General features: G+C 64.6%; 1 protein-coding gene across 3 annotated transcripts in view; it reads left to right on the top strand.

Annotated features, from left to right (window-relative positions):
- Positions 1–21,419, top strand: part of PIEZO1 (piezo type mechanosensitive ion channel component 1 (Er blood group)) — a 28,210-nt gene that overhangs the window by 2,407 nt on the left and 4,384 nt on the right. Inside the window, exons 2-39 of one of the 3 annotated variants that reach the window (XM_062007093.1) lie at positions 4,418–4,513; positions 5,516–5,638; positions 5,964–6,006; positions 6,098–6,251; positions 8,564–8,702; positions 8,827–9,040; positions 9,686–9,851; positions 9,936–10,040; positions 10,132–10,210; positions 10,295–10,386; positions 10,472–10,732; positions 11,202–11,313; positions 11,416–11,594; positions 11,669–11,817; positions 12,014–12,193; positions 12,273–12,355; positions 12,737–12,894; positions 12,973–13,149; positions 13,257–13,382; positions 13,462–13,662; positions 13,756–13,960; positions 14,048–14,152; positions 14,977–15,130; positions 15,887–16,130; positions 16,226–16,322; positions 16,434–16,602; positions 16,684–16,773; positions 16,907–16,995; positions 17,908–17,979; positions 18,259–18,368; positions 18,454–18,541; positions 19,393–19,482; positions 19,581–19,753; positions 19,832–19,947; positions 20,033–20,188; positions 20,281–20,539; positions 20,609–20,797; positions 21,041–21,323. In XM_062007093.1, coding sequence (XP_061863077.1) covers positions 4,418–4,513; positions 5,516–5,638; positions 5,964–6,006; positions 6,098–6,251; positions 8,564–8,702; positions 8,827–9,040; positions 9,686–9,851; positions 9,936–10,040; positions 10,132–10,210; positions 10,295–10,386; positions 10,472–10,732; positions 11,202–11,313; positions 11,416–11,594; positions 11,669–11,817; positions 12,014–12,193; positions 12,273–12,355; positions 12,737–12,894; positions 12,973–13,149; positions 13,257–13,382; positions 13,462–13,662; positions 13,756–13,960; positions 14,048–14,152; positions 14,977–15,130; positions 15,887–16,130; positions 16,226–16,322; positions 16,434–16,602; positions 16,684–16,773; positions 16,907–16,995; positions 17,908–17,979; positions 18,259–18,368; positions 18,454–18,541; positions 19,393–19,482; positions 19,581–19,753; positions 19,832–19,947; positions 20,033–20,188; positions 20,281–20,539; positions 20,609–20,797; positions 21,041–21,323 — 5,526 coding nt within the window. Of the gene's footprint in view, positions 1–4,417; positions 4,514–5,515; positions 5,639–5,963; positions 6,007–6,097; positions 6,252–8,563; positions 8,703–8,826; positions 9,041–9,685; positions 9,852–9,935; positions 10,041–10,131; positions 10,387–10,471; positions 10,733–11,201; positions 11,314–11,415; positions 11,595–11,668; positions 11,818–12,013; positions 12,194–12,272; positions 12,356–12,736; positions 12,895–12,972; positions 13,150–13,256; positions 13,383–13,461; positions 13,663–13,755; positions 13,961–14,047; positions 14,153–14,976; positions 15,131–15,886; positions 16,131–16,225; positions 16,323–16,433; positions 16,603–16,683; positions 16,774–16,906; positions 16,996–17,907; positions 17,980–18,258; positions 18,369–18,453; positions 18,542–19,392; positions 19,483–19,580; positions 19,754–19,831; positions 19,948–20,032; positions 20,189–20,280; positions 20,540–20,608; positions 20,798–21,040; positions 21,324–21,419 lie in introns of all 3 variants that reach the window. The other 2 variants (XM_062007092.1, XM_062007094.1) reach the window with 2 other exon arrangements.

The following is a 21,419-nucleotide window of genomic DNA, read 5'->3' as shown; positions in this document are numbered from 1 at the left end:
TGCAGCAGGACCCCCAGGCTGACTGAGCCATGTGCTGGCACAGGAGGGATGGGTGAAGGTGGCAGCCCCCAGTACCCCCCAAAGCCAGGGGGCTGAGCTGGAGTGAGGTGAGATGTGGCCCCTGCCCGGCCAGGAGGCCATGGGGCGCTGGGGGTGGGTCCCTGGGGTCCCGGCCAGCCCTGGGTGCCGCAGAGGGCTGGTGCCCAGCTGAGTGCTGGCAGACACGTGGGCTGCAGCAGCTGCCTCCTGCGGTCAGGTGCTTTTTATAAAATGAAGGGAAATAAAAAAGGAGGAGGAAAAAAAACCCATTAAAAAAAGGCAGCAGTGTCTCCAAGAGCAATAAGTCCTGCTTCCTCCCCAGGCGCCCAGGGGAGGGCAGGCTCAGGGCGGGCTGCCCACAGCCAGCCTGCCCACTGCCCTGCCCGAGGTGCCCACTGCCTTCTGCACGCCCAGCTTTAACCCTTTGCCTCCTCCTCACCTCAGTCACAGCAGAGTTCTGGGGTGCCAGAGTGTTTGGCTATGCAGGGGGGGTACAGGGTGGTGGATGAGGGAATGCTCCATGCAATGGGAGTGAGGGTCCTTGGGCAGTGCCAGTGGCTCTGGGGACCCTGAGGACCAACTCCTTGGCACAGGCTCAGCCATCCTGTGCCTGGTGCAGGGGCTGCACCCCCAGGGCTGCGGGTGCTGGGGAAAGGGCTGTCCCCAGGCCCCTGTCCCCAAAGCCACTGGTGTTCCCTGTCCCGTTGCATGTGACTGGCCCCTGGGCTTTCCCAGGCTGGCAGCCCTGGCACCCGCTGGCCCCCAGCCCGGTGCCCTCCTGGGGCAGCTCCCACGGCATCCCCGGGCAGTGGGGCCGCTGCAGCCTCGGCCCTGGCAGCAGCAGGATTAACTTTCCACAAAAACAGGATGAAGTGGCGACGGGGCAGCTCCCAGGGCTGCTCCTGCTTCCCGGACAGAGGGGCTGGGGGTGTGCTGGGGCTGCACCAGGGGCCACCTCTCCCAGCCTGACTGGCTCTGGGGCTCCCTGGGTTTGGGGCTGGGGAAAAACTCAGTGGGGAGAACTTGTCTGGCTGGGGTTCATCAGCCTGCCCCTGGCTTGCAGGCTGCAGGTGCAGAGCGCAGGGTCCTGGGTGCAAAGTGATGCCCTGGGGACCCTGTCTGGGTCCCCATCTGGCCCCAGGGACCCCCATGTGGGGCCAGGAGGAAGGGCCTGGCTGCAGGGAAGCAGCTTGGCAGCGCTGCCTGGCTCCAGCAGCAGGTAACGGGCCCGAGTGAGAATAGCTGAGCGGGCAGGGAATTAAAGAGCTCTGCTAATTAATCCTGAGCGGCCGCAGGTCCCCGCAGAGCCGGCGCCGGTGCCAACCCGCGTTTGGGCTGTGCCCAGGGAGGATGGGGCCGCAGCACCGGTGCGTGGGGCTACCCCACTGCCCGCGCCCTCTGTGGAGCCCCATTCCCCTCGCAGCCAGCTGCAGGTCTGTCCCCACGGACCCCCTGGGCACGGGCTGGGTTTGCAGTCAGGGGGCTGTGCCAGACCCCGACCCTCTCCCACAGCTGCCCTTCCACCCTTCCCCAGCCCCACGGCAATGCCAGACACCCCGACCCGGCTCTCCCTGGTTGTTGCCTTCCATGGGGGTCCCCGTTGACCCCTTTCCCCTGCCCCTGGGCGCTGGAAGGTGGCAGGAAGGCCAGGAGCCACATCTCCCCGTCGCCGCCTCCGTCCTCCTTCAGGCTCCGCCGGCTGCGGCGAATTCCCCGGCAGCGTGGGCCGGGCCCGGCTGCTCCCCAACGCGCGGGGTCACGGCGCTGGGAAAGGGGGGGGGTGGGACTGTGCATCCCCACACGCCAAACTGGTTTTTCTTGTGTTCTTTTTCTCCCCACGCCAGCGCTTTCCCCGCTGTCAGCAGCGTGGGGAACCGGTTTGGTGCGGGATGGCACACGGCACACCCCGCTGCAGCCACCTCTGCCTGCAAAGCCGGGCACCCCACATGCCCCCAGAGAGGCTGCATCGTGCTGGGGGGCTCCTTGGAGCATCAGCATTCCCCCCCGCCCCTGCTGACTTTTCCATCCATGAGCCTTTAAGTTGAAGCCAGGGCTGCAGTGGGCTCTGACCACCCTTCCCAGTGATAGCTCCAGTCATGGAAGGTCCTGCGGGTGCTGGCTCAGCCTGGGGGTGCAGTGGGGTGCTGTCCAGTGGCTGCCAGCCCTTCCAGTTTTAGGTGACCCTGAGCCTCTGCCACTGGGGTGTCTGCTCTGTGCTGGCCTGGGAGTGATGATCCTGGGGGTACATGAGATACCTGGGTCACACTGGCACCCCAAGCATGAGTGGTCCCTGCAGCATGCGTGTGTGTCCCCACCATGCCCAGCAATGCCCCCAGTGTGCCAGGTCCCCCATCCCCCTCACAGCTCTTGGACAGACCCCAGGCCATGCTGGAGGCTGGTGCTGGTTCACCCAAAGGCTCCTGTGCTGGTGCAGGGATGGTGGTGCTGAGGGGGGTGGCTGCCTCCCCCCGTGCTGGGAAGGCTCCTCTGGCCCGTGGCCGCTGGCACCGCGAGGGGAATATTTGCTCCATGAGATCATGGTGTGTGGAGCCAGGAGCCCTCGGCAGCAGCAGCTCAGGGAGCTGGCCTGGCCCCGGGTCACTGTGCAGAAGCAGCTGAGGGGATGGTGGTCCCAGTTCCCCCCACCAATTTGTGCTGGGGCTCTGCCTGTGCTCCTGGGGGAAGGGAGGCAGACAGTGGGGTCCCTGCTACATGCCCAGGACTGGCATTAACCCCAGTGGGTGCTGTGGGAGGTGCTCTGGGCTGTTGGGGGCATTTCTGGGTGCCTCCATCCCATTACCCTGCACCCTTTGGGGACCCCCTGCCCTCCCCTGGGCTGCTCAGGGGGGCTGCGCTGTGGTTCCACCCCTCACCCCCCCCATTCACCCCATCTCTTGCCCCAGGATGTGCCGTCCCATTGAAACCTCATAAACACAGGAAGGGCCGTGCCGGGCTGATGGGACCCAGCCTGTCCCCTGGCACCCAGCCTGCCCCCCCTCACCCCCCCAGCCCCATGGGGACAGGGGCTGCCTGCTTGGCCCCCTCTGCCTCACCCCCTTCCCAGGTGGGGTGCCAAGGGGAGAGGTCCCTGCCCTGGCCATGCAAAGCTGCATCCCAATGGGCATACCCTCCCCAGGCTGGAGGGATATGCCCCCCACCCAAAGTGGGGTCCCCTATACTCAGAGTGGGGTTCCCCCCAGCCTGCTGTGGGAGGGGACAGGGCCAGGTCCCTCTGGTCCTGCTTTGGTGGGTGCCCATCACCATGGCCTCGTGGCCGGTGCATGTGCCGGTGTCTGTCAGCACTGTCCTGGCCTGTGGCTGCTGGGAACGGCGCGTCCCCCTCCCCGGTGGCACCTGCCCCGGGATGTCCCCAGGGCTGGCAGCTCGGCTCCCTGCACGGCTCCTCTGACACTCTGGAGCCTGCAAATGAGCCATAATTTAAGCCTAAAAATACCCTCAGGGGCAGGTGATGAGTTGGGGGCGTTCCCAGAGCTGGGGGCAGGTGAGGGGCTGGGGGGGGTCCCTGTGAATCTCAGCGTGGTCTTGCAGGAATGATGTGGAAATGCAGCAGGTTTTGCTCATGGTGCTCATCCCCCATCACCCCACGTGTCTGGGGTGTCCCTGTGCTGCAGTCCCAGCCCTGCCCTCACCCTGCCCAGCCCACCACTGACCCACAGCACTCAGTACCTCAGCTCCACAGCTTTGGGGTCCCTCCCAGCTCCCCAGCTCCCTGGGCAGCCTGGCACAGGGCTCACACCCCTCTCAGGGACACAGTTCTGCCTCAGCTCCAACCTCAACCTCCCCTGGGGCAGCTGGAGCCCGATTCCTTTTGTCCTTTCACTTGGGAGAAGAAACTGACCAAACCACAGCCTCCTGTCAGGGAGTGTCAGAGAGTGCTGCTGTCTCCCCTCAGTCTCCTCTTCTCCAGGCTCAACACCCCCATTCCCTCAGCCCCTCCCCAGCACCCTTGTGCTCCAGCCCCTTCCCCAGCTCCGGCCACGCTGCAGCCCCTCAGTGTCCCTGTGGCAGTGAGTGAGGGGCCCAGCACTCAGCACAGCCCTGGAGCTGCAGCCCCTCAGTGTCCCTGTGGCAGTGAGTGAGGGGCCCAGCACTGAACACAGCCCTGGAGCAGCACTGAGCACAGCCCTGGAGCTGTGGTCACTGGGACTGACCCAATCCAGACTCCTACCCATGTCCAGCTCTTCCCACCAGCATCTCCAGGGGGTGGTTGAGCCCCTGCTTGGGACTCCCCATGGTGTCAGGGTGCCTCTCGTTTGGGGGATCCCTAGAGCAGATGGGATGCACGCTGGGATGGGACACTGTGCCCTCCCCATGCCGTGTCCCTGGCACTAACCCCGCTGTGTGTGTCTGCCCCCAGCCTGCCTGTTCCGCTTCAATGTGCTGTCCCTGGTGTACCTGCTCTTCCTGCTGCTCCTGCCCTGGTTCCCGGGGCCCAACCAGCGCTCTGACGGAGGTAAGGGCTCGGTGGGCAGGGGGTGGGCAGCTCTGCCCCCAGGGGTGCTGCCAGCCCTGCTCTGGGGGCACCTGCCCTCCTTCCCCTGTGGTTTGCCCCTGGCTGGGCAGCGTGGCTCCGTGTGGCAACCTCACTCTGCTAATTACAGCCCAGCGTGGCTATTAATAGCCCTCCAGCTGCTAAACGGCCACTTTGCAGCCCCAGCCTTGTGAAGCAGAAACCTCAGAGCTGGGCTGTGCCCAGGGGGGGTGGGTGGGTGGTCAGGGATGGCCCCCTGCAGCCCCTTCACCCTGCATCCCCCCAGAGGGGCACGTGTGGGGGGCACAGCAGCCACGGTGGGTGTGTGGGATGGGTGGCCATAGCCCTGCCCTGTCCCTGCCCTCTGTGCCAGGCTCAACTGTGCTGCAAGACCAGCTGGCAGTGCCTGGTGTGGCCAAGGCTAAAAGCTCTGCTCCCTGAATCTTTGCTGGTGCTGAGAGGGCCCAGGAGCTGCCCAGAGCCTCTGTGTTCTACAGGAAGAATCAAGCAGAGGGAGAGTTGTTTTGGCCCTGGGGCCTCCCCCAGCCCCGGTGCAGCTGTGGTGGGCTCGCTGCCTGCCCCAGGGCCAGGAGAATGGGCCCATGGCCCGGGGAGCTGGGTGGGCTGGGGGCACGGCTGCTGCTGGTGTAAGGGCTGGTGGGGTGGGGAGAACCCCTGGCACCCACCCAGGACGTCCCACCAGGGCTGGGGATGGGCAGCTGCTTCCTGGTGCTGGTGCAGTGGGGTCAGGAGGGACCCGATGCCAGCTCAGTGGGAGGAGGATGCAGAGGAGGAGGAGTGTGGTTGCAGAGCCCCGGCTCCCTGCATTGCCCCGTGCCTCAGTTTCCCCAGTACTGCAGTGGAAAGGGTTATTGGGCTGTGCTGGGTGACACATGCAAGGTCCTGGTGGGACCCCAGGATTGTACCCTGGCACGTCCTGGGGCCACCTCAGGCGATGGGTCACGGGGTGCTGGTGTCTCACAGGTCACACCATCCGCCTCCTGAAAGCTCTGCTTGGGACCAGCATCCTCTTCCTCCTCGCCCACTTCGTGTTCCAAATATGCCTGTACATGCTGCCCGTGCTGGACCAGCTGCTGGGGCCCAGCTGTGAGTACAGGGTGCCAGGGCAGCCTGCCATGGAGGTGCCCACCTCTGCTCTACCACGCTTCACCCCTTCCCAGCGGTGGGGCTGGGCTGGTGGCATGTGGGTGTGGGGATCCCATCCTTCTGGGTGCTGGGGGGCTGCTGAGACTCTGTGGGGTCCTATCCATGTGCCAAGCACTGGGGGCATGCCGTGCCATGCCAGGATGCCCGCTGCCTGGGGCACAGACCCTGCTGTGGGGTGAGCCTCATGGGCTGTTGTCCTCACGGGGAAGCTGGGTGCTTGCTGCTGGGGCATCTGCCAACCTCAGCCCCTCGCTGCTTCCCGCAGGCAGCACCTGGGAGGTCCTTGCCCGGCACATCGGGGTCACCAGGTAAGGGCACCCCTGCCCTGGCAGTGTGGGACTGGTGGGGGTAGGGGGGATACCCTCGAGCCCTCCTCTGCCCCACTCTTCCCTCCCCCAGGCTGGACTTGAGCGACATCCCCAACTCGGTGCGTCTGGTGGCACCCGACGTTGGCATCCTGCTGGTCTCATCGCTCTGCCTGTGCCTCTGCCAGCACCTGGTCCCCAGGGCCACCCGTGCCCACAGACCCGACTCCCTGGAGCCCCTTGAGCGGGTGAGAACCCACCCCAGTGCCATCACCTTCATCGCCCTGCCCGGCCCCCACCAGCCTCCCTGGGCACAGGGATGTGTCCCCTCCCTGGAGTGGGCACAGGGACGTGCCCTGGGGCTGGGGTGGGAGCTGAGTGGGCTGCAGGAGGAGGGTTGTGTCGGCAGCAGCATCACCTGGCCGGTGCTGACTCAGCCGCAGGAGCTGCCCGTGTTTGCTGCCACGTCGCCATAGCGATCCCGGCAACCTGCCCCGGCGCTGTCTGGTGAGGGGCTGCCCACAGTGCCCACGGCCCCACACTGCCCCAGCCCCCCTGAGCTCAGTGGAGTGGGCAGTGGAGGGATGCTGGCACCCAGCCTGGGCTCGCTGGGGGCCGTGCCATGCCAGCCCTGCCTGGTGATGCCAGCGCGGCACCAGCATGCCATACCCATGGTGCCAGATGCATCCCCAAGCCGATGGCACCCTCCAAACTCAGCAAACACCCCTCAGGGCTCAGCCCTGTCTTGGGGGGCTCCCCAGTGTCCCAGCTCCCGGGGAGGGCTGGGCTGCAGCCGTGGCCGGGCTGGAACCGGAGCGGTGCCGCCACGGTGCCTCTGCCTGGAAAAAAGCTCAGCGCTGGAAGCCCGGCGCCAAGACAAACAGCCACAGCTCACAGGCACTTTCCAGGCAGCTGATGGGATAAACACGGCCAGGTGCTGGGCTGGGAGCCCGGCTGAGCCAGGCAGGACGCCACGGCTCCCCCCTGGCTCCACATTGAGTGGGGAAACTGAGGCAGGGCCCACAGCAGCCTGGTGGTGTGCTCACGCTGTGCTCACGCTGTGCTCATGGTGTGTTCACGGTGTGCTCACGGTGTGCTGTTTTGTGCTCACAGTGTGCTGTGTTGTGCTCACACTGTGCTCACGGTGTGCTGTGTTGTGTTCATATTATGCTCATGCTGTGTTCATGGTGTGCTCACGGTGTGCTGTGTTGTGCTCACACTGTGCTCACGGTGTGCTGTGTTGTGCTCACGGTGTGCTGTGTTGTGCTCATGGTGTGCTCACGGTGTGCTGTGTTGTGCTCATGGTGTGTTCACGGTGTGCTCACACTGTGCTCACGGTGTGCTGTGTTGTGCTCATGGTGTGTTCATGTTGTGCTCACGGTGTGCTCATGGTGTGCTGTGTTGTGCTCACACTGTGTTCACGGTGTGCTCACGGTGTGCTGTGTTGTGCTCACGGTGTGTTCATGTTGTGCTCACGGTGTGCTCATGGTGTGCTGTGTTGTGCTCACACTGTGTTCACGGTGTGCTGTGTTGTGCTCACACTGTGCTCACGGTGTGCTGTGTTGTGCTCACGGTGTGTTCATGTTGTGCTCACGGTGTGCTCATGGTGTGCTGTGTTGTGCTCACACTGTGCTCACGGTGTGCTGTGTTGTGCTCATGGTGTGTTCATGTTGTGCTCACGGTGTGCTCATGGTGTGCTGTGTTGTGCTCACACTGTGCTCACGGTGTGCTGTGTTGTGCTCATGGTGTGTTCATGTTGTGCTCACGGTGTGCTCATGGTGTGCTGTGTTGTGCTCACACTGTGTTCACGGTGTGCTGTGTTGTGCTCACACTGTGCTCACGGTGTGCTGTGTTGTGCTCATGGTGTGTTCATGTTGTGCTCACGGTGTGCTCATGGTGTGCTGTGTTGTGCTCACACTGTGTTCACGGTGTGCTGTGTTGTGCTCACACTGTGTTCACGGTGTGCTGTGTTGTGCTCACGGTGTGTTCATGTTGTGCTCACGGTGTGCTCATGGTGTGCTGTGTTGTGCTCACACTGTGCTCACGGTGTGCTGTGTTGTGCTCATGGTGTGTTCATGTTGTGCTCACGGTGTGCTCATGGTGTGCTGTGTTGTGCTCACACTGTGTTCACGGTGTGCTGTGTTGTGCTCACACTGTGCTCACGGTGTGCTGTGTTGTGCTCATGGTGTGTTCATGTTGTGCTCACGGTGTGCTCATGGTGTGCTGTGTTGTGCTCACACTGTGCTCACGGTGTGCTGTGTTGTGCTCATGGTGTGTTCATGTTGTGCTCACGGTGTGCTCATGGTGTGCTGTGTTGTGCTCACACTGTGTTCACGGTGTGCTGTGTTGTGCTCACACTGTGTTCACGGTGTGCTCACGGTGTGCTGTGTTGTGCTCACGGTGTGTTCATGTTGTGCTCACACTGTGCTCACGGTGTGCTGTGTTGTGCTCACGGTGTGCTCACACTGTTCATGTTGTGCTCACGGTGTGCTCACGGTGTGTTGTGTTGTGCTCACGGTGTGCTGTGTTGTGCTCACGGTGTTGTCTCCTGGCCCGGCAGAGGGAAGAGGAGGCGTCGGAGCTGTGTGGTGCCGCAGCCGCTGGGGACACACCGCTGAGCGTCAGGCTGCGGGTGACGGCTCACTGGCTGCTCTGGGCGGCCGGCAAGGGCCTGGCCATCGTGCTGCTGGCCTTGGCCGGTGGGTACAGGGCATGGGGGGCACGGGCCGAGCTGGGAGGTGCTGGGGGCAGCCTCAGTGGAGGGGCTGCGTGGCCGGAGGGGGCTGGGCCGCGCACTGACCCCCGCGGGACGCTGCTCCCCAGGGATCACGCTGCCCTCCGCCTCCTCCAGCGTCTACTACCTGCTGTTCGTGGGGCTGTGCACGTGGTGGGCCTGTCACCTCCCCGCCAGCCGCCCGGCCTTCCACACCCTCTGTGTCCTCGTCGGCGTCTACGCAGCCGCGCACCTCCTCTGCCTCTATGCCTACCAGGCACCCTTCATCCAGGGGGTCTTCCCGCCCCCCACCATCTGGGCACGGTGAGTCCCTGGCGTGAGGGCAGGAGAGACAGGGAACTGCTGGAGAGAGGCCAGTGCAGGGACACGAAGATGCTGAGGGGCTGGAACATGTGTGTGAGGAGGAAAGGCTGCAGCCCTGGGGCTGTTCAGCCTGGGGAAGAGAAGCCTGAGCTCAGGGGCACCTCAGCTGTGCTGCTCAGTACCTAAAGGATGGGTGTCAGGAGGATGGGGTGACACTTTGTTGTGTGGTGCCCAGTGACAGGACAAGGGGTGATGGGCACAGGCTGGAACACAAACAGTTCCCCTGGCACAGGAGGAGAAAGTCCTTTGGAGCTGAGGTGAGGGAGCCCTGGCCCAGGCTGCCCAGGGAGGGTGTGGAGGCTCCTTCTTTGGAGGTTTTCAACCCCAGCTGGACACGTCCCTGTGCCCCCTGAGCCAGGGGAAGCTGCTGGAGCAGGGGCTGGAGCTGGAGCAGCTCTGCAGGGCTCTTCCAGCCCCCACCATGCTGGGATTCTGTATGTGTGCCATCTCAGTTCAGTGGCCATCTCAGCATCCTGCTCAGCCCTCATCCTGCTGCCAGCTGCAGCAGATCCCTACGGTGGCTGCCCAGGACCTGGCTCATGGTTGGGCTCTCAGCTGGGGGGTAACATCACTCTGTCCCCACAGGGTGTTTGGCTTCAAGGACATCATCCTGTACCGCAACTGTTCCCGACCCAACGCCCTGGAGCTCAACACCAGCCACCCCTGGCCTGTCTATGCCAACCCTGGCATCCTGCTCCTGCTCTACTACACTGTGGCCACCCTGGTGAAGCTGCGCCGGCTGGAAGCCAGGGTGAGGAGAGGGCTGGGACTGCAGCAGCTTCAAGGGCTTCTCCAACCCAAACGACTCTGATTCTGTGGCTGTTTCCCCTCTCAGAGCACGGCAGCACCGGCACAGCCAGCAGCCAGGTGCCCGCAGAGGGAGCTGGTGGAGCTGGAGAGCTGGCCCAAGGACACGGATGGCGTGGCTGAGGACATCAAGGTGGGTCTGGGGGGGCTATTCCCTTCTGAGCCAGGGGTTGGGGAACAGATGTGGGGTGCCTCAGGGGTGCTGAGCCCTCTGTGCTCCCCAGCCCATGCTGTCCCCCAGCACCACCAAGCCAGGCACTGAGAACTGCACCATCCACGTCATGGGCCGCTCACCACAGCCAGGTAAGCCCATGCCCACCACCTCCCCCTTCCCCAGACCTGCTGGTAGCCCTGGGGGTGGCTCACAGTGCCCTTCCCCATGGCCAGGCAGGAGGCATCAGGCAGAGTGGCTGCCCCTGCACGCCCTGGGCCACGTCATCATGAAACAGAGCTACATCTGCGCCCTCATCGCCATGATGGTAAGGGGCTGGGGGGCTCTGGGAGGGGACAGGACACAGGGGGCAGCTCCCAGGCCCAGCCCCTGCAAGCATCCACCTCCTGCAGGTGTGGAGCATCACCTACCACAGCTGGCTGACCTTTGTGCTGCTGCTCTGGGCCTGCCTCATCTGGACCGTGCGGAGCCGGCACCACCTGGCCATGCTGTGCTCGCCCTTCCTGCTGCTCTACGGCGTGGCTCTCTGCAGCCTGCAGTACGTCTGGGCCATGGACCTGGCCCCCGAGCTGCCCACCCGCGTGGGCTTCATGAGCCTGGAGCAGCTGGGGCTGGTGCACCCCAAATATCCCTGCCTGGACCTGGGGGCCAAGGTAAGCCCGCTGTCCCTGGCCTCATCACTGCCAGCACCCCGTGTCCTTATCCACATCCCTGTCAGCACCTTGTGCTCCTGACCCCATCCTCACCAGCACCCAGTGCCCTTATCCACATCCCTGTCAGCACCTTGTGCTCCTGACCCCATCCTCACCAGCACCCAGTGCCCTTATCCACATCCCTGCCATGACCCAGTGTCCCTGTCCCCATCTCTGCCACCACTCAATGTCCTTGCCCACATCCTCACCAGCACCTGACTCTCTGCTCCCATCCCCACCAGCATCCAGTATCCCTGGCTTCATCCTCACCAGTATTCATTGTACCTGTCCCTATCCCTGCCAGCACCCAGTGTCTCCATCCCCATCCCAAGCAGCACCCAGTGTCTGTTTCCATCCCGAGCAGCACTCAGTGTCTGTGGCTCCATCCCAAGCAGCACCCAGTGTCCCCACTCACCTCCTGTCCCCACAGCTCCTGCTCACCCTCACCTTCTGGCTGCTGCTGCGGCAGTTCGTTAAGGAGAAGCTGCTAACGAGGAGGTGCCCGGCCACCCCTCTGCTGGAGGTGACCGTGTCAGACTCAGGTGAGTGCTCCCACCCGAAGGGACCGGGCTGAGCATCCCCGGGGTGGGGGGACACCCCCGTGCCCCCATGGAGCTGCCTGCAGCCCGCTGCCTGCCTCGCAGAGCCCAGCCAGCCCCGGGACGTGCTGAAGGCTCTGGGGGCCCTGGTGAGGGATTTCTACGTCAAGTACTGGATCTGTGTGTGCGCCGGCATGTTCATCGTGGTGAGCTTCGCCGGCCGCCTCGTCGTCTACAAGATCGTCTACATGTTCCTGTTCCTCCTGTGCCTCACCCTCTTCCAGGTCTGGGGGTGCTGGGGGTGGGCTGCCCTCCCCTGCCCGGGCTGGGCCCCGCTGAGCTGCCCGTGTCCCCGCAGGTTTACTACAGCCTGTGGCGCAAGGTGCTGAAGGGCTTCTGGTGGCTGGTGGTTGCTTACACCATGCTGGTGCTCATCGCCGTCTACACCTTCCAGTTCGAGGACTTCCCCATGTACTGGAGGAACCTGACTGGCCTCACTGACGAGCAGTGAGTGGCCCCGACCTGCCGGGGGGTCCCTGCTGCTGACAGCCCCGAGCTGGCACCAGGGCATGGCTGGGGGTGGGGAAACTGAGGCACGGGGGAAGGGGACTTGGGCTGAGCCCCCTCAGCCTGGCTGCTGGGTGCCCATGCAGGGTGAGGGGGTGGATGCAGCCCCTGTGTTGAACCTCCTCTCCCTGCCCAGGCTGGGTGACCTGGGTCTGGAGCAGTTCAGCGTCTCCGAGCTCTTCTCCAGCACCCTCATCCCGGGTTTCTTCCTCCTGGCCTGCATCCTCCAGCTCCATTACTTCCACCGCCCCTTCATGCACATCACCGACCTGGAGCACATCCCTGCTGACCCTCCAGCATCCTGCCCCAAACCCAGGTAGGGCTCTGGGCCTGGGTGACCCTCCCCTGCTGCACCCCGAGCCCCCTTGGCCGTGCTCTGAGCCCCCTCCCCACAGGCCCGAGGAGCTGCATGGCAGCCGACTGCTGCGGGACGCAGCCGCGGCCGAGAGCGCCGGCGGCTCCGACACCGCCTCGCACGGTACCGGCTGGGATGGGGGGTTCCTCCGAGCCAGGAAGGGGCTGGGGGGAGGCAGGGATGGATTGAGGTGTCCTCCGAGCCAGGAGGAGGTTGGGAGGGGTAGGGAGGTGGATTTGGGGTGACCTCGATGTGTGGGAAGGCACGAGGATGGGTTTGGGGTGTCCTCTGAGGCAGGGAGGGACTGAGAGGCTACAAGGATGGATCGGGGTGTCCTTCAAGCATGGCAGGATGTGAGGGTGATGGGCTGGGGTATCCCCTGAGGCAGGGAGGGACTGGGATGGATTGGGCTGTTCTCCAGGTGTGGGAGGACCCAGAGGTGTTTTGGGGTGTCCCCTGGGGCAGGGTGGCTGCGGGGGTGTCTGACAAGCCCTGTCCCCACAGTGCCCACCAAGTGGGGGCTGGTGCTGGAGCGGCTGATCGTGCTGGGGAGGAGCTTCTCGGAGGCGCTGACCCGCGGGCAGGTCTTTGTGGGGCGGCTGCTGGAGCTCCACGTGCTCAAGCTGGTGGCTCTCTACACTGTCTGGGTGGCCCTGCAGGAGGTACCAGCCCTGGGCTGCTGGGGAGGGGGTGGGTTCAGCCAGGTACCCCCGAGGGTGCTGACGTGGCCTCTGCCTCAGGTCTCGCTGATGAACTTCTTGCTGGTGCTGCTGTGGGCCCTGGCGCTGCCCTACTGCCGCTTCCGCCACATGGCCTCCTGCCTCTCCACCGTCTGGACCTGCATCATCATCGTCTGCAAGATGCTCTACCAGCTCAAGATCGTCGACCCCAGCCAGTACTCCAGCAACTGCACCCAGGTGCCCGGCTCTTGGGGTGCTTTGTGGGGAGTGTGTTCCCTGGCTGGAGGTGGGCTGTGGGGTAGAGCTGTGGGGTGCTGATGCCCCGTGGCTCTCCCCTTTCGCAGCCCCACTTCAACAGCACCAACCTGAGCCCGGCAGAGATGGGCAACTCCACGCTGTACCGCGGCCCCGTGGATCCCGCCAACTGGTTCGGCATCCGCAAGGGATACCCCAACCTGGGCTACATCCAGGTGGGCACCGGGGAGGGGGGGTTGGGGGGGTGCTTGGTGACGTGCCATGGTGCTGAGCATCCCCTGCCCACTCCCCCAGAACCACCTGCTGGTGCTGCTGCTGCTGGTGTTCGAGGCGGTGGTGTACCGGCGCCAGCAGTACTACCGCAGGCAGCACCAGCTCACCGCCCCCATCACCGAGACCATCTTCGAGGGCATCTCCCACCAGCACCTCGACCACGGCCTCACCAGCTGTGCCAAGTACTTCCTCAACTACTTCTACTACAAATTTGGCTTGGAGGTGAGGAGCTGGGTGCTGTCGGTGGTGGAGTGGTGGGGGGTGGTCCTGCCACCCAAGGCTGAGCCTCTGCTTCACCCCACAACGCACGCCCAGATCTGCTTCCTGATGACGGTGAACGTGATCGGGCAGCGCATGAACCTGCTGGTGATCCTGCACGGCTGCTGGCTCGTGGTCATCCTGACGCGCCGGCGCCGAGCCGCCATCGCCCGCCTCTGGCCCAAGTACTGCCTCTTCCTCGTCCTCTTCCTCCTCTACCAGTACCTGCTCTGCGTGGGCATGCCGCCCGCCCTCTGCGTGGGTAAGGGGCTGGTGGGGGCACCCGTGGGGAGGGGCTTAGGGAGGTCTGGGGGTGCCCATCGAACGTGCCCCCCACCCTTGTCCCCAGACTACCCGTGGCGCTGGAGCCGGACCCTCCCCATCAACTCCGCGCTCATCAAGTGGCTCTACCTGCCCGACTTCTTTGTGGTCCCCAAATCCACCAACCTCATCAGTGAGTGTCCACTTCTGCCAGCCCCTGGCAACCCCTTGCCCATGGGGTGCCCTGTCTCCCTACCCCAGCCCAGGGCAGCCCCTGGCACCCTCTGGCATCCCCTAGGTTCACCCAGCTCCTGACAGCCCCTGGCACCCACCTCCCCATGAGGTGCCCTGTCACCCTACCCAGGGCCCTAGCAACTCTGGCATCCCCTGGGTTACCCTTTCCCCTGGCACCTTCTGGCATCCCCTGGGTTATCCCTGCCCCTGGCACCCTCTGGCATCCCCTGGCTTACCACTGTCCCTGCCAGCCCCCTCCCCTTGGGTTCCTCCAGCCTCTAGTACTCCCCTGCCTGTGGATTCCCCAGCCTGTAGCAACTCCCTGCTTATGGGATACTTTGTCCCCCTATCCCTGGCACCCTCCTGGCATCCTCTGGATTACCCCAGACCCTGACTGCCCCTGGCACCCTCCCGCTCACAGGTTCCTCAACCTCTGGTACTCTCTTGCCCATGGGGTGCCCTGTCGCCCTACCCCAGCCCTTGACACCCTCTGGCATTTCCTGAGTTCCCTCTGCCCCAGGCAAACCACTGCCCCTGGGTTTCCCCATCCTCAGGCATCCCCTGGCTTCTCCCAGCTCCTGGCATCCCCTGTCAGCCCCCTGCCCCTAGGCTTCTCCTGCCCCCAGCACCCCCTCCTAAGGCAACCCCAAGCCCAGCCATGAAGGGGGATCCCAGCCCCAGGCAGGTGAGCAGGGGGAGATGGGATGAGAGGGCAGGCAGGAGGGTTGTGAGGAGCTGGGAGAGCCCCAGGTTCTCCCTCGTGGCTGAGCGTGGTGCCCGCAGATGACTTCGTGCTGCTGCTGTGCGCGGCGCAGCAATGGCGCGTGTTCGAGGCCGAGCGCACCCAGGAGTGGCTGCGGGCTGGGGGGGACAACAGCGACCGCCTGGACCTGGCCCACGACCCCCACAACCCCACACACAACTTCATCCACTGCCGGTGGGCACAGCAGCCAGGGCTGGCGGGGGGCCACGGCGTGGGAGCCATGGGGGCAGGGACAGGATGAGGGGACGTGGCTGGGATGGGATTTCCTGGGATGGAGATGGGATCCCACCGGTGCTGAGACCCCTTTGGGTCAGGGAAACCTTCCCCGAGGGGAGGGGATGGGATGGGACCCTACTGGTCCTGGAACTGGAACCCCATAGGAAACCTTCCCCAAGATGATGGGATGGGATGGAATGGGATGGAATGGGATGGGATGCGACCCCACTGGTCCTGGAACGGGAACCCCATAGGAAACCTTCCCCAAGATAACGGGATGGGATGGGACCACACCAGTACTGGAACCCCTAGGAAACCCTTCCCAAGATGTTGGGCTGGGATGGGATCACACCAGTGCTGGGACCCTTTTGGACCAGGGAAGCCTTCCCCATGGTGTTGGGCTGGGACAGGAGAGCCCCCCAGATGCAGCAGCACCACCTTCCACTAGATTGGTACCCCCAGCACCCTGGGCTGTGCTGCAAGGAGCTGTGGTAATCCAGGACCATCCCCTTCCAGTGCTGGTGCAGAACCCCTGTGAGCACTGGGACCTCCTAGACTGGGACAAGGTGCTTTGTTCCCCAAGACAGGGCTGGTGAGGGGTCTGAGCTGGCTGTGGTTTGGCCGGGGGGTTGTGTAACACCTCGCTGCACCCCAAAAGCAGTTGTGTGCTGGGAGTGGGATGTCAGCCCGCTCTGAGCACACCCTGTCCCACAGCTCCTACCTGGACATGGCGAAGGTGGTGGTGTTCCGTTACCTCTTCTGGCTCGTCCTGGTCGTGGTGTTCATCACGGGGGCCACCCGCATCAGCCTCTTTGGCCTGGGCTACCTGCTGGCCTGCTTCTACCTGCTGCTCTTCGGCACTGCCATGCTGCGCAAGCCGGCGCGCACCCGCCTCGTGCTCTGGGACTGCCTCATCCTCTACAACATCACCGTCATCATCTCCAAGAACATGCTGTCGGTGAGGGACGCTGCTGCTGGGGGCCAGCCAGCTCCCCAGCTGGGCATGCCCTGGGTCCCCAGGTGAACCCTGTGCTCTGCCCTCTGTCCCTGCAGCTCCTGTCCTGCGTCTTCGTGCAGCAGATGCAGAGCAACTTCTGCTGGGTGATCCAGCTCTTCAGCCTCGTCTGCACCGTCAAGGGCTACTATGACCGTGAGTTGCTGGCCCAGGGGAGGTGTGGGGGCTGCCCCACTTGAGCTGGGGAGGGGTTGGGCCGTGCCTGTTTGGACTGCTGCCTGACCTGCCCGTGTCTCTGCCTGCCAGCCAAGGAGATGGGCAAGGACCACGACTGCTCGCTGCCCGTGGAGGAGGCGGGCATCATCTGGGACAGCATCTGCTTCTTCTTCCTCCTCCTCCAGCGCCGAGTCTTCCTCAGCTACTACTACTTGCACGTCATGCTGGACCTCCAGGCCTCTGCCCTGCAGGCCTCCAGGTGGGGTTGGGGTCCTGCAGGGTCCCTGTGGGTGCTGAGGTGGGGGTGACCCCCTCACCCTCCCCCGCTCCCACCCTGCAGGGGTGTTGCACTGTTCAAGGCCAGTGTCCTGAAGAGCATGAGGTCCCACCGAGAAGCTGAGAAGAAGTCTCTGGCCCAGCTGAAGCGGCAGTGAGTGGGTTTTGAGAGGGGGCACCTGGGACCCTCCCCCTGCAGCCAGCAGCATCTCAGGGCAGCCCTGTGTGCGTGGGGGTGCCCTGGAGGGGGTGTGGGGAGCGGGCTCGCAGCAGCCTCTGCCTGGCAGGATGGAGCGGATCCGAGCCAAGCAGGAGAAGTACCACCAGGAGCGGCTGCCCAGCGGCACTGGCGAGGGGCAGGAGGAGGACAGGCCAGGTGAGAGCTGGGGAGACCCCTCACAATGCCCTCAACCCCTCTCTGGGCACAGCGGTGTGACTGTGACCCATTGGCACTGCCTGTCGTGGTACCCCCTGCACCAGCACAGGCTGGGGGTGATCTGCTGGAGAGAGACCTGGGAGTGCTGGGTGATAACAAATGGAACATGAGCCAGCAACGTGCCCTTCTGGGCAAGAAGCCTTATGGGCAGCCTGGAGGCATGAAAAAGAGTGTGGGCAGCAGGTTGAGGAAGGTTCTGCTCCCCTTCTGCCCTGGTGAGGCCTCATCTGGAGTCTATGTCCAGTTCTGGGCTCCCCAGCTGCAGAGAGACAGGGAACTGCTGCAGAGAGGCCAGTGCAGGGACAGCAAGATGCTGAGGGGCTGGAACACGTGTGTGAGGAGGAAAGGCTGCAGCCCTGGGGTTGTTCAGCCTGGGGAAGAGAAGCCTGAGCTCAGGGGCACCTCAGCTATGCTGATCTATCCCTAAAGGATGGGTGTCAGGAGGATGGGGTGACACTTTGTTGTGTGGTGGCCGGTGCTAGGACAAGGGGTGATGGGCACAGGCTGGGACACAGAAAGTTCCACTGGCACAGGAGAAAGTCCTCTGGTGCTGAGGTGAGGGAGCCCTGGCCCAGGCTGCCCAGGGAGGGTGTGGAGGCTCCTTCTCAGGAGGTTTCCAACCCCAGCTGGACACGTTCCTGTGCCCCTGAGCCAGGGGAAGCTGCTTGAGCAGGGGCTGGGGCTGGAGCAGCTCTGCAGGGTCCTTCCAGCCCCCACCATGCTGGGATTCTGTGAAGCCCCACAGAGCGTTACGGTGACCCCCATCCCAGCTCAGCCCCACATCAGGATGGGTCCCTGTGGGTGGGTCCCTGCACTGTGGCTGTTCTCAGCCCATCCTCTGCCGTTCCACAGCACCCGGTGGCCCGGCGGATCCTTCCCGGCGCAGGGAGCGGTGGTGGCGGCCCTGGTCAGACCACGCCGCAGGTACTGCCGGGCACGGGCCGGATCCGGCACAGCCCCTGCGCTGGGCACCACTAACACCCACGAGGTGACACCCTGCATGGCCCCTGGGTCCCTCCTCAGCACTAACCAGGGCTTCCCACTAACGGTGTTGGGCTCGGGGTGCCGGGTTTGGGGCGGTTGGGTTTGGGGATGTGGGAGCTGAGTCCTTGTGCCCAAGGCAGATCCCCATGGGTGTGATCATCCCTGGGGAGATGGCAGCTGTGGGCTGGCACCCTGTGACACCCTGTGCCACCCTGGCAGTGCTGCACTCAGGGGAGTATTTCCTGTTCGAGTCGGACAGCGAGGAGGAGGAGGAGGTGGCGGCCGCCGTGCCGGAGGAGCCGCAGCCGGACAGGCAGAGTGCTTTCCAGGTGAGGGGTCTATGGGGGGCTGCTGGTGCCCATGAGGGGCTGGTGGTGCCCGTGGGGGGCTGATGGCCACTCTCCCCACCCCTAGCTTGCATACCAGGCCTGGGTGACCAACACCAGGACAGCACTGAGGCAGCAGGAGCAGCCGGAGCCGCACGATGCCGAGGCCACTGCAGGTGGGTCTGGCTCAGCCCAAAATGGGTCTGGGGTATAGAGGAGGTGCAGCCCTGGCACACACCCCCTGTTTGCCCAGGCAGTGGCAAGCATCACATAATGGGGCATCACCTCAACGGGGTTCTGGGCATGTGTGTGGACTCTCTGATGGCTACAGTGGGGCTGGGCACAAGCTGTGCAACTCTTGGTGCCCGTGTTGGTTTTTAAGCTGGAGATGGGGACAGGGCAGGGCAATGAGTGGGAAACCCCCAAATCCCCCTATGTTGGGTCCTGGGGAGGCTGCAGCTCCAGGGCTGTGTTCAGTGCTGGGCCCCTCACTCACTGCCACAGGGACACCGAGGGGCTGCAGCATGGCAAGAGCCGGGCACAGAGCTGGGGAAGGGGCTGGAGCACAAGGGGCTGGGGAGGGGCTGAGGGAATGGGGGTGTTGAGGCTGGAGAAGAGGAGGCTGAGGGCAGACAGCAGCACTCTCTGACACTCCCTGACAGGAGGCTGCAGGGAGCTGGGGGTTGATCTCTGCTCCCCAGTAATAAATGACAGGACAAGAGGAAACAGGCTGGAGTTGCCCCAGGGGAGGCTGAGGTTGGAGCTGAGGCAGAACTGTGTCCCTGAGAGGGGTGTCAGCCCCTGTGCCAGGCTGCCCAGGGAGCTGGGGGAGTGCCCAGCCCTGGAGGGATCCCAAAGCCATGGAACTGAGGTGCTGAGGGTCAGTGCTGGGCTGGGCAGGGTGAGGGGAGGGCTGGGACTGCAGCAGCTTCAAGGGCTTTGCCAACCCAAACAATTCTGATGATTCTCTGAACGGGGGCCAAAGCCAATGTCCATCCTCCACTGACCCTGTGTTACCCCTTTCCAGGGGAGGGTTTGCCCCCTGCAGAGGGCAGCGGAGGCAGGGAGGAGGAGTTGGAAGCGCCTGAGGAGGCCGAAGAGGAGGAGGAAGGTTCGGGTAGGTTGTCAGCAGGACTGCAGCCCAGAGCTGGGGGGAGGTAGCAGGGGGGTGCAAGGGGTCCTGAGCGGGCACCAAGCGACCCCTCGCCCTGGCAGAGAGGGGCACGGTGGTGCAGCGGGCGCTGAACACGCTGCGGTTCCTGTGGGTGCTGTGCCGGGCCATGGTGGACGGGCTGACGCAGTGGCTGGACGCCTGCACCCGCGAGCACGCCGACATGTCCAGCGTCCTGCGCCTCGAGAGACACGTCCTCACCTGCCGCCTGGCCACGGTCAGCCGGGGAGGGGCTGCTGGGGGGGACAGCGGGGCCACGGCCCGGGGGTCGGCACTGACCCCGCGCCCACCGCAGGGAGAGGCCGTGCCCCACGGGGTCCTGGATGAGCTGTACCTGCCGGAGCAGGAGCCCCCGCCCGAGGAGCCGGGAGCGCGGGGGGCTGCGGACCCCCAGAACGGCGTCGCTTCCAGGCAGGTGCATAGATACCCCCCCGAGAGGGCGGCGGGCAGGGGCCGGGGCGCAGGGGGCTCACCCCTGTCCTCGTGCCATCCGCAGCGGGCAGCGAGGAGCCCCCTCGGGATGCCCCCTGCCCGCCGGCAGCCAGGAGCAGGTCACAGCCTGGCAGTCCCAGGAGGACGTGGCCGGCTCTCAGGAGCTCTTGGCCGTGCCCCTGAAGCGGAGCAGGACGGCCAGCGAGCTGCTCCTGAGCAGGTATGCGAGGGGTGGGGATGGGGGTTCGAGGGGTGCCCTGAGCATCCCCCCCAGCCCGCAGGAGGCTGCACTGAGCACCCCCCACCCCACAGGAGGCTGTGCTTCCCCGAGCTGGAGGAGTCGGAGCGGTTCTATCAGTCGCACAACTGGTTCCTGAAGCTGCTGCTGAGCGGGTACCGCTGCGTGGCCGCCCACTCCGAGCTGCTCTGCTACTTCATCATCATCCTCAACAATATGGTGACTGCCTCCGTCATCACCCTCTTCCTGCCCATCCTTGTCTTCCTCTGGGCCATGCTCTCCATCCCCCGGCCCAGCAAGCGCTTCTGGATGACGGCCATCATCTTCACCGAGGTGAGCCTTGTCCCCCTCGGCTGCCCCCCAGGCTCACCCACCTCCACTCACCCCCAACGTCCCCCACAGGTGATGGTGGTGGTGAAGTACCTGTTCCAGTTCGGGTTCTTCCCCTGGAATGGCTATGCCATGCTGGTGCGCAACGAGGGCAAGCCCTTCTTCCCACCCCGCATCCTGGGTCTGGAGAAGACCGACCGCTACATCAAATACGACCTCATGCAGCTCCTGGCGCTCTTCTTCCACCGCTCCCAGCTGCTGGTGAGCCCCAGGGCACGGGCAGCACCGTGGGCACGGCCTGGCTGGGGGTCCTGGGGGGCTGGGGGTGCTCCTGGGGCTGGGGGGGACTCTGGAGAGTGGTCAGGCAGGGCTTGGTGGTCCTGCCTTGGGTACCTGTGGCTGGTTGAGTCCCTGGGGTGCAACCAGAGCTGGTGCTGTGGGATGTGGGGTGAGGTGGGTGGGGCTGGGGGGGCAGCCTGTCCCCCTGACTATGGCTCTCCCCAGTCTTATGGGCTGTGGGACCACGAGGAGGACCCCTTCCCTGAGAAGAAGGCGGAGGTGGAGAAGGTGGAGGATGATGAAGAGGAGGAGAGGCAGGAGGCAGCAGCATCCCTGCCGGTGGCAGTGGCTGAGGAAGGAACAGAGGTGCTGGCAGAGCTGGGGGCACCGGGAGCAGCCACAGATGGTGATGGCCTGGGGCAGGAAGAGGGGGCTGGGGCCACCCAGCTCCGCTTCAGGAGGAAGAGGAGGCAGGGGAGGAAGCAGCCAGAGGCGGCTCCGGAGGAAGGTGAGTACCAGTTCCCAACCCCCGTGTCCTGGCTACACCCCAGGGCAGAGGGGTGCTGGGGCTGGGCAGGATGTGGCCCTGCAGGACCCATGCTGT

The sequence above is a fragment of the Colius striatus genome, chromosome 14 (assembly GCF_028858725.1).
Source record: "Colius striatus isolate bColStr4 chromosome 14, bColStr4.1.hap1, whole genome shotgun sequence".
NCBI lineage: Eukaryota > Metazoa > Chordata > Aves > Coliiformes > Coliidae > Colius > Colius striatus.
Note: the sequence above shows the minus strand (reverse complement) of the source record. Positions and strands in the feature narration are given on the sequence as shown.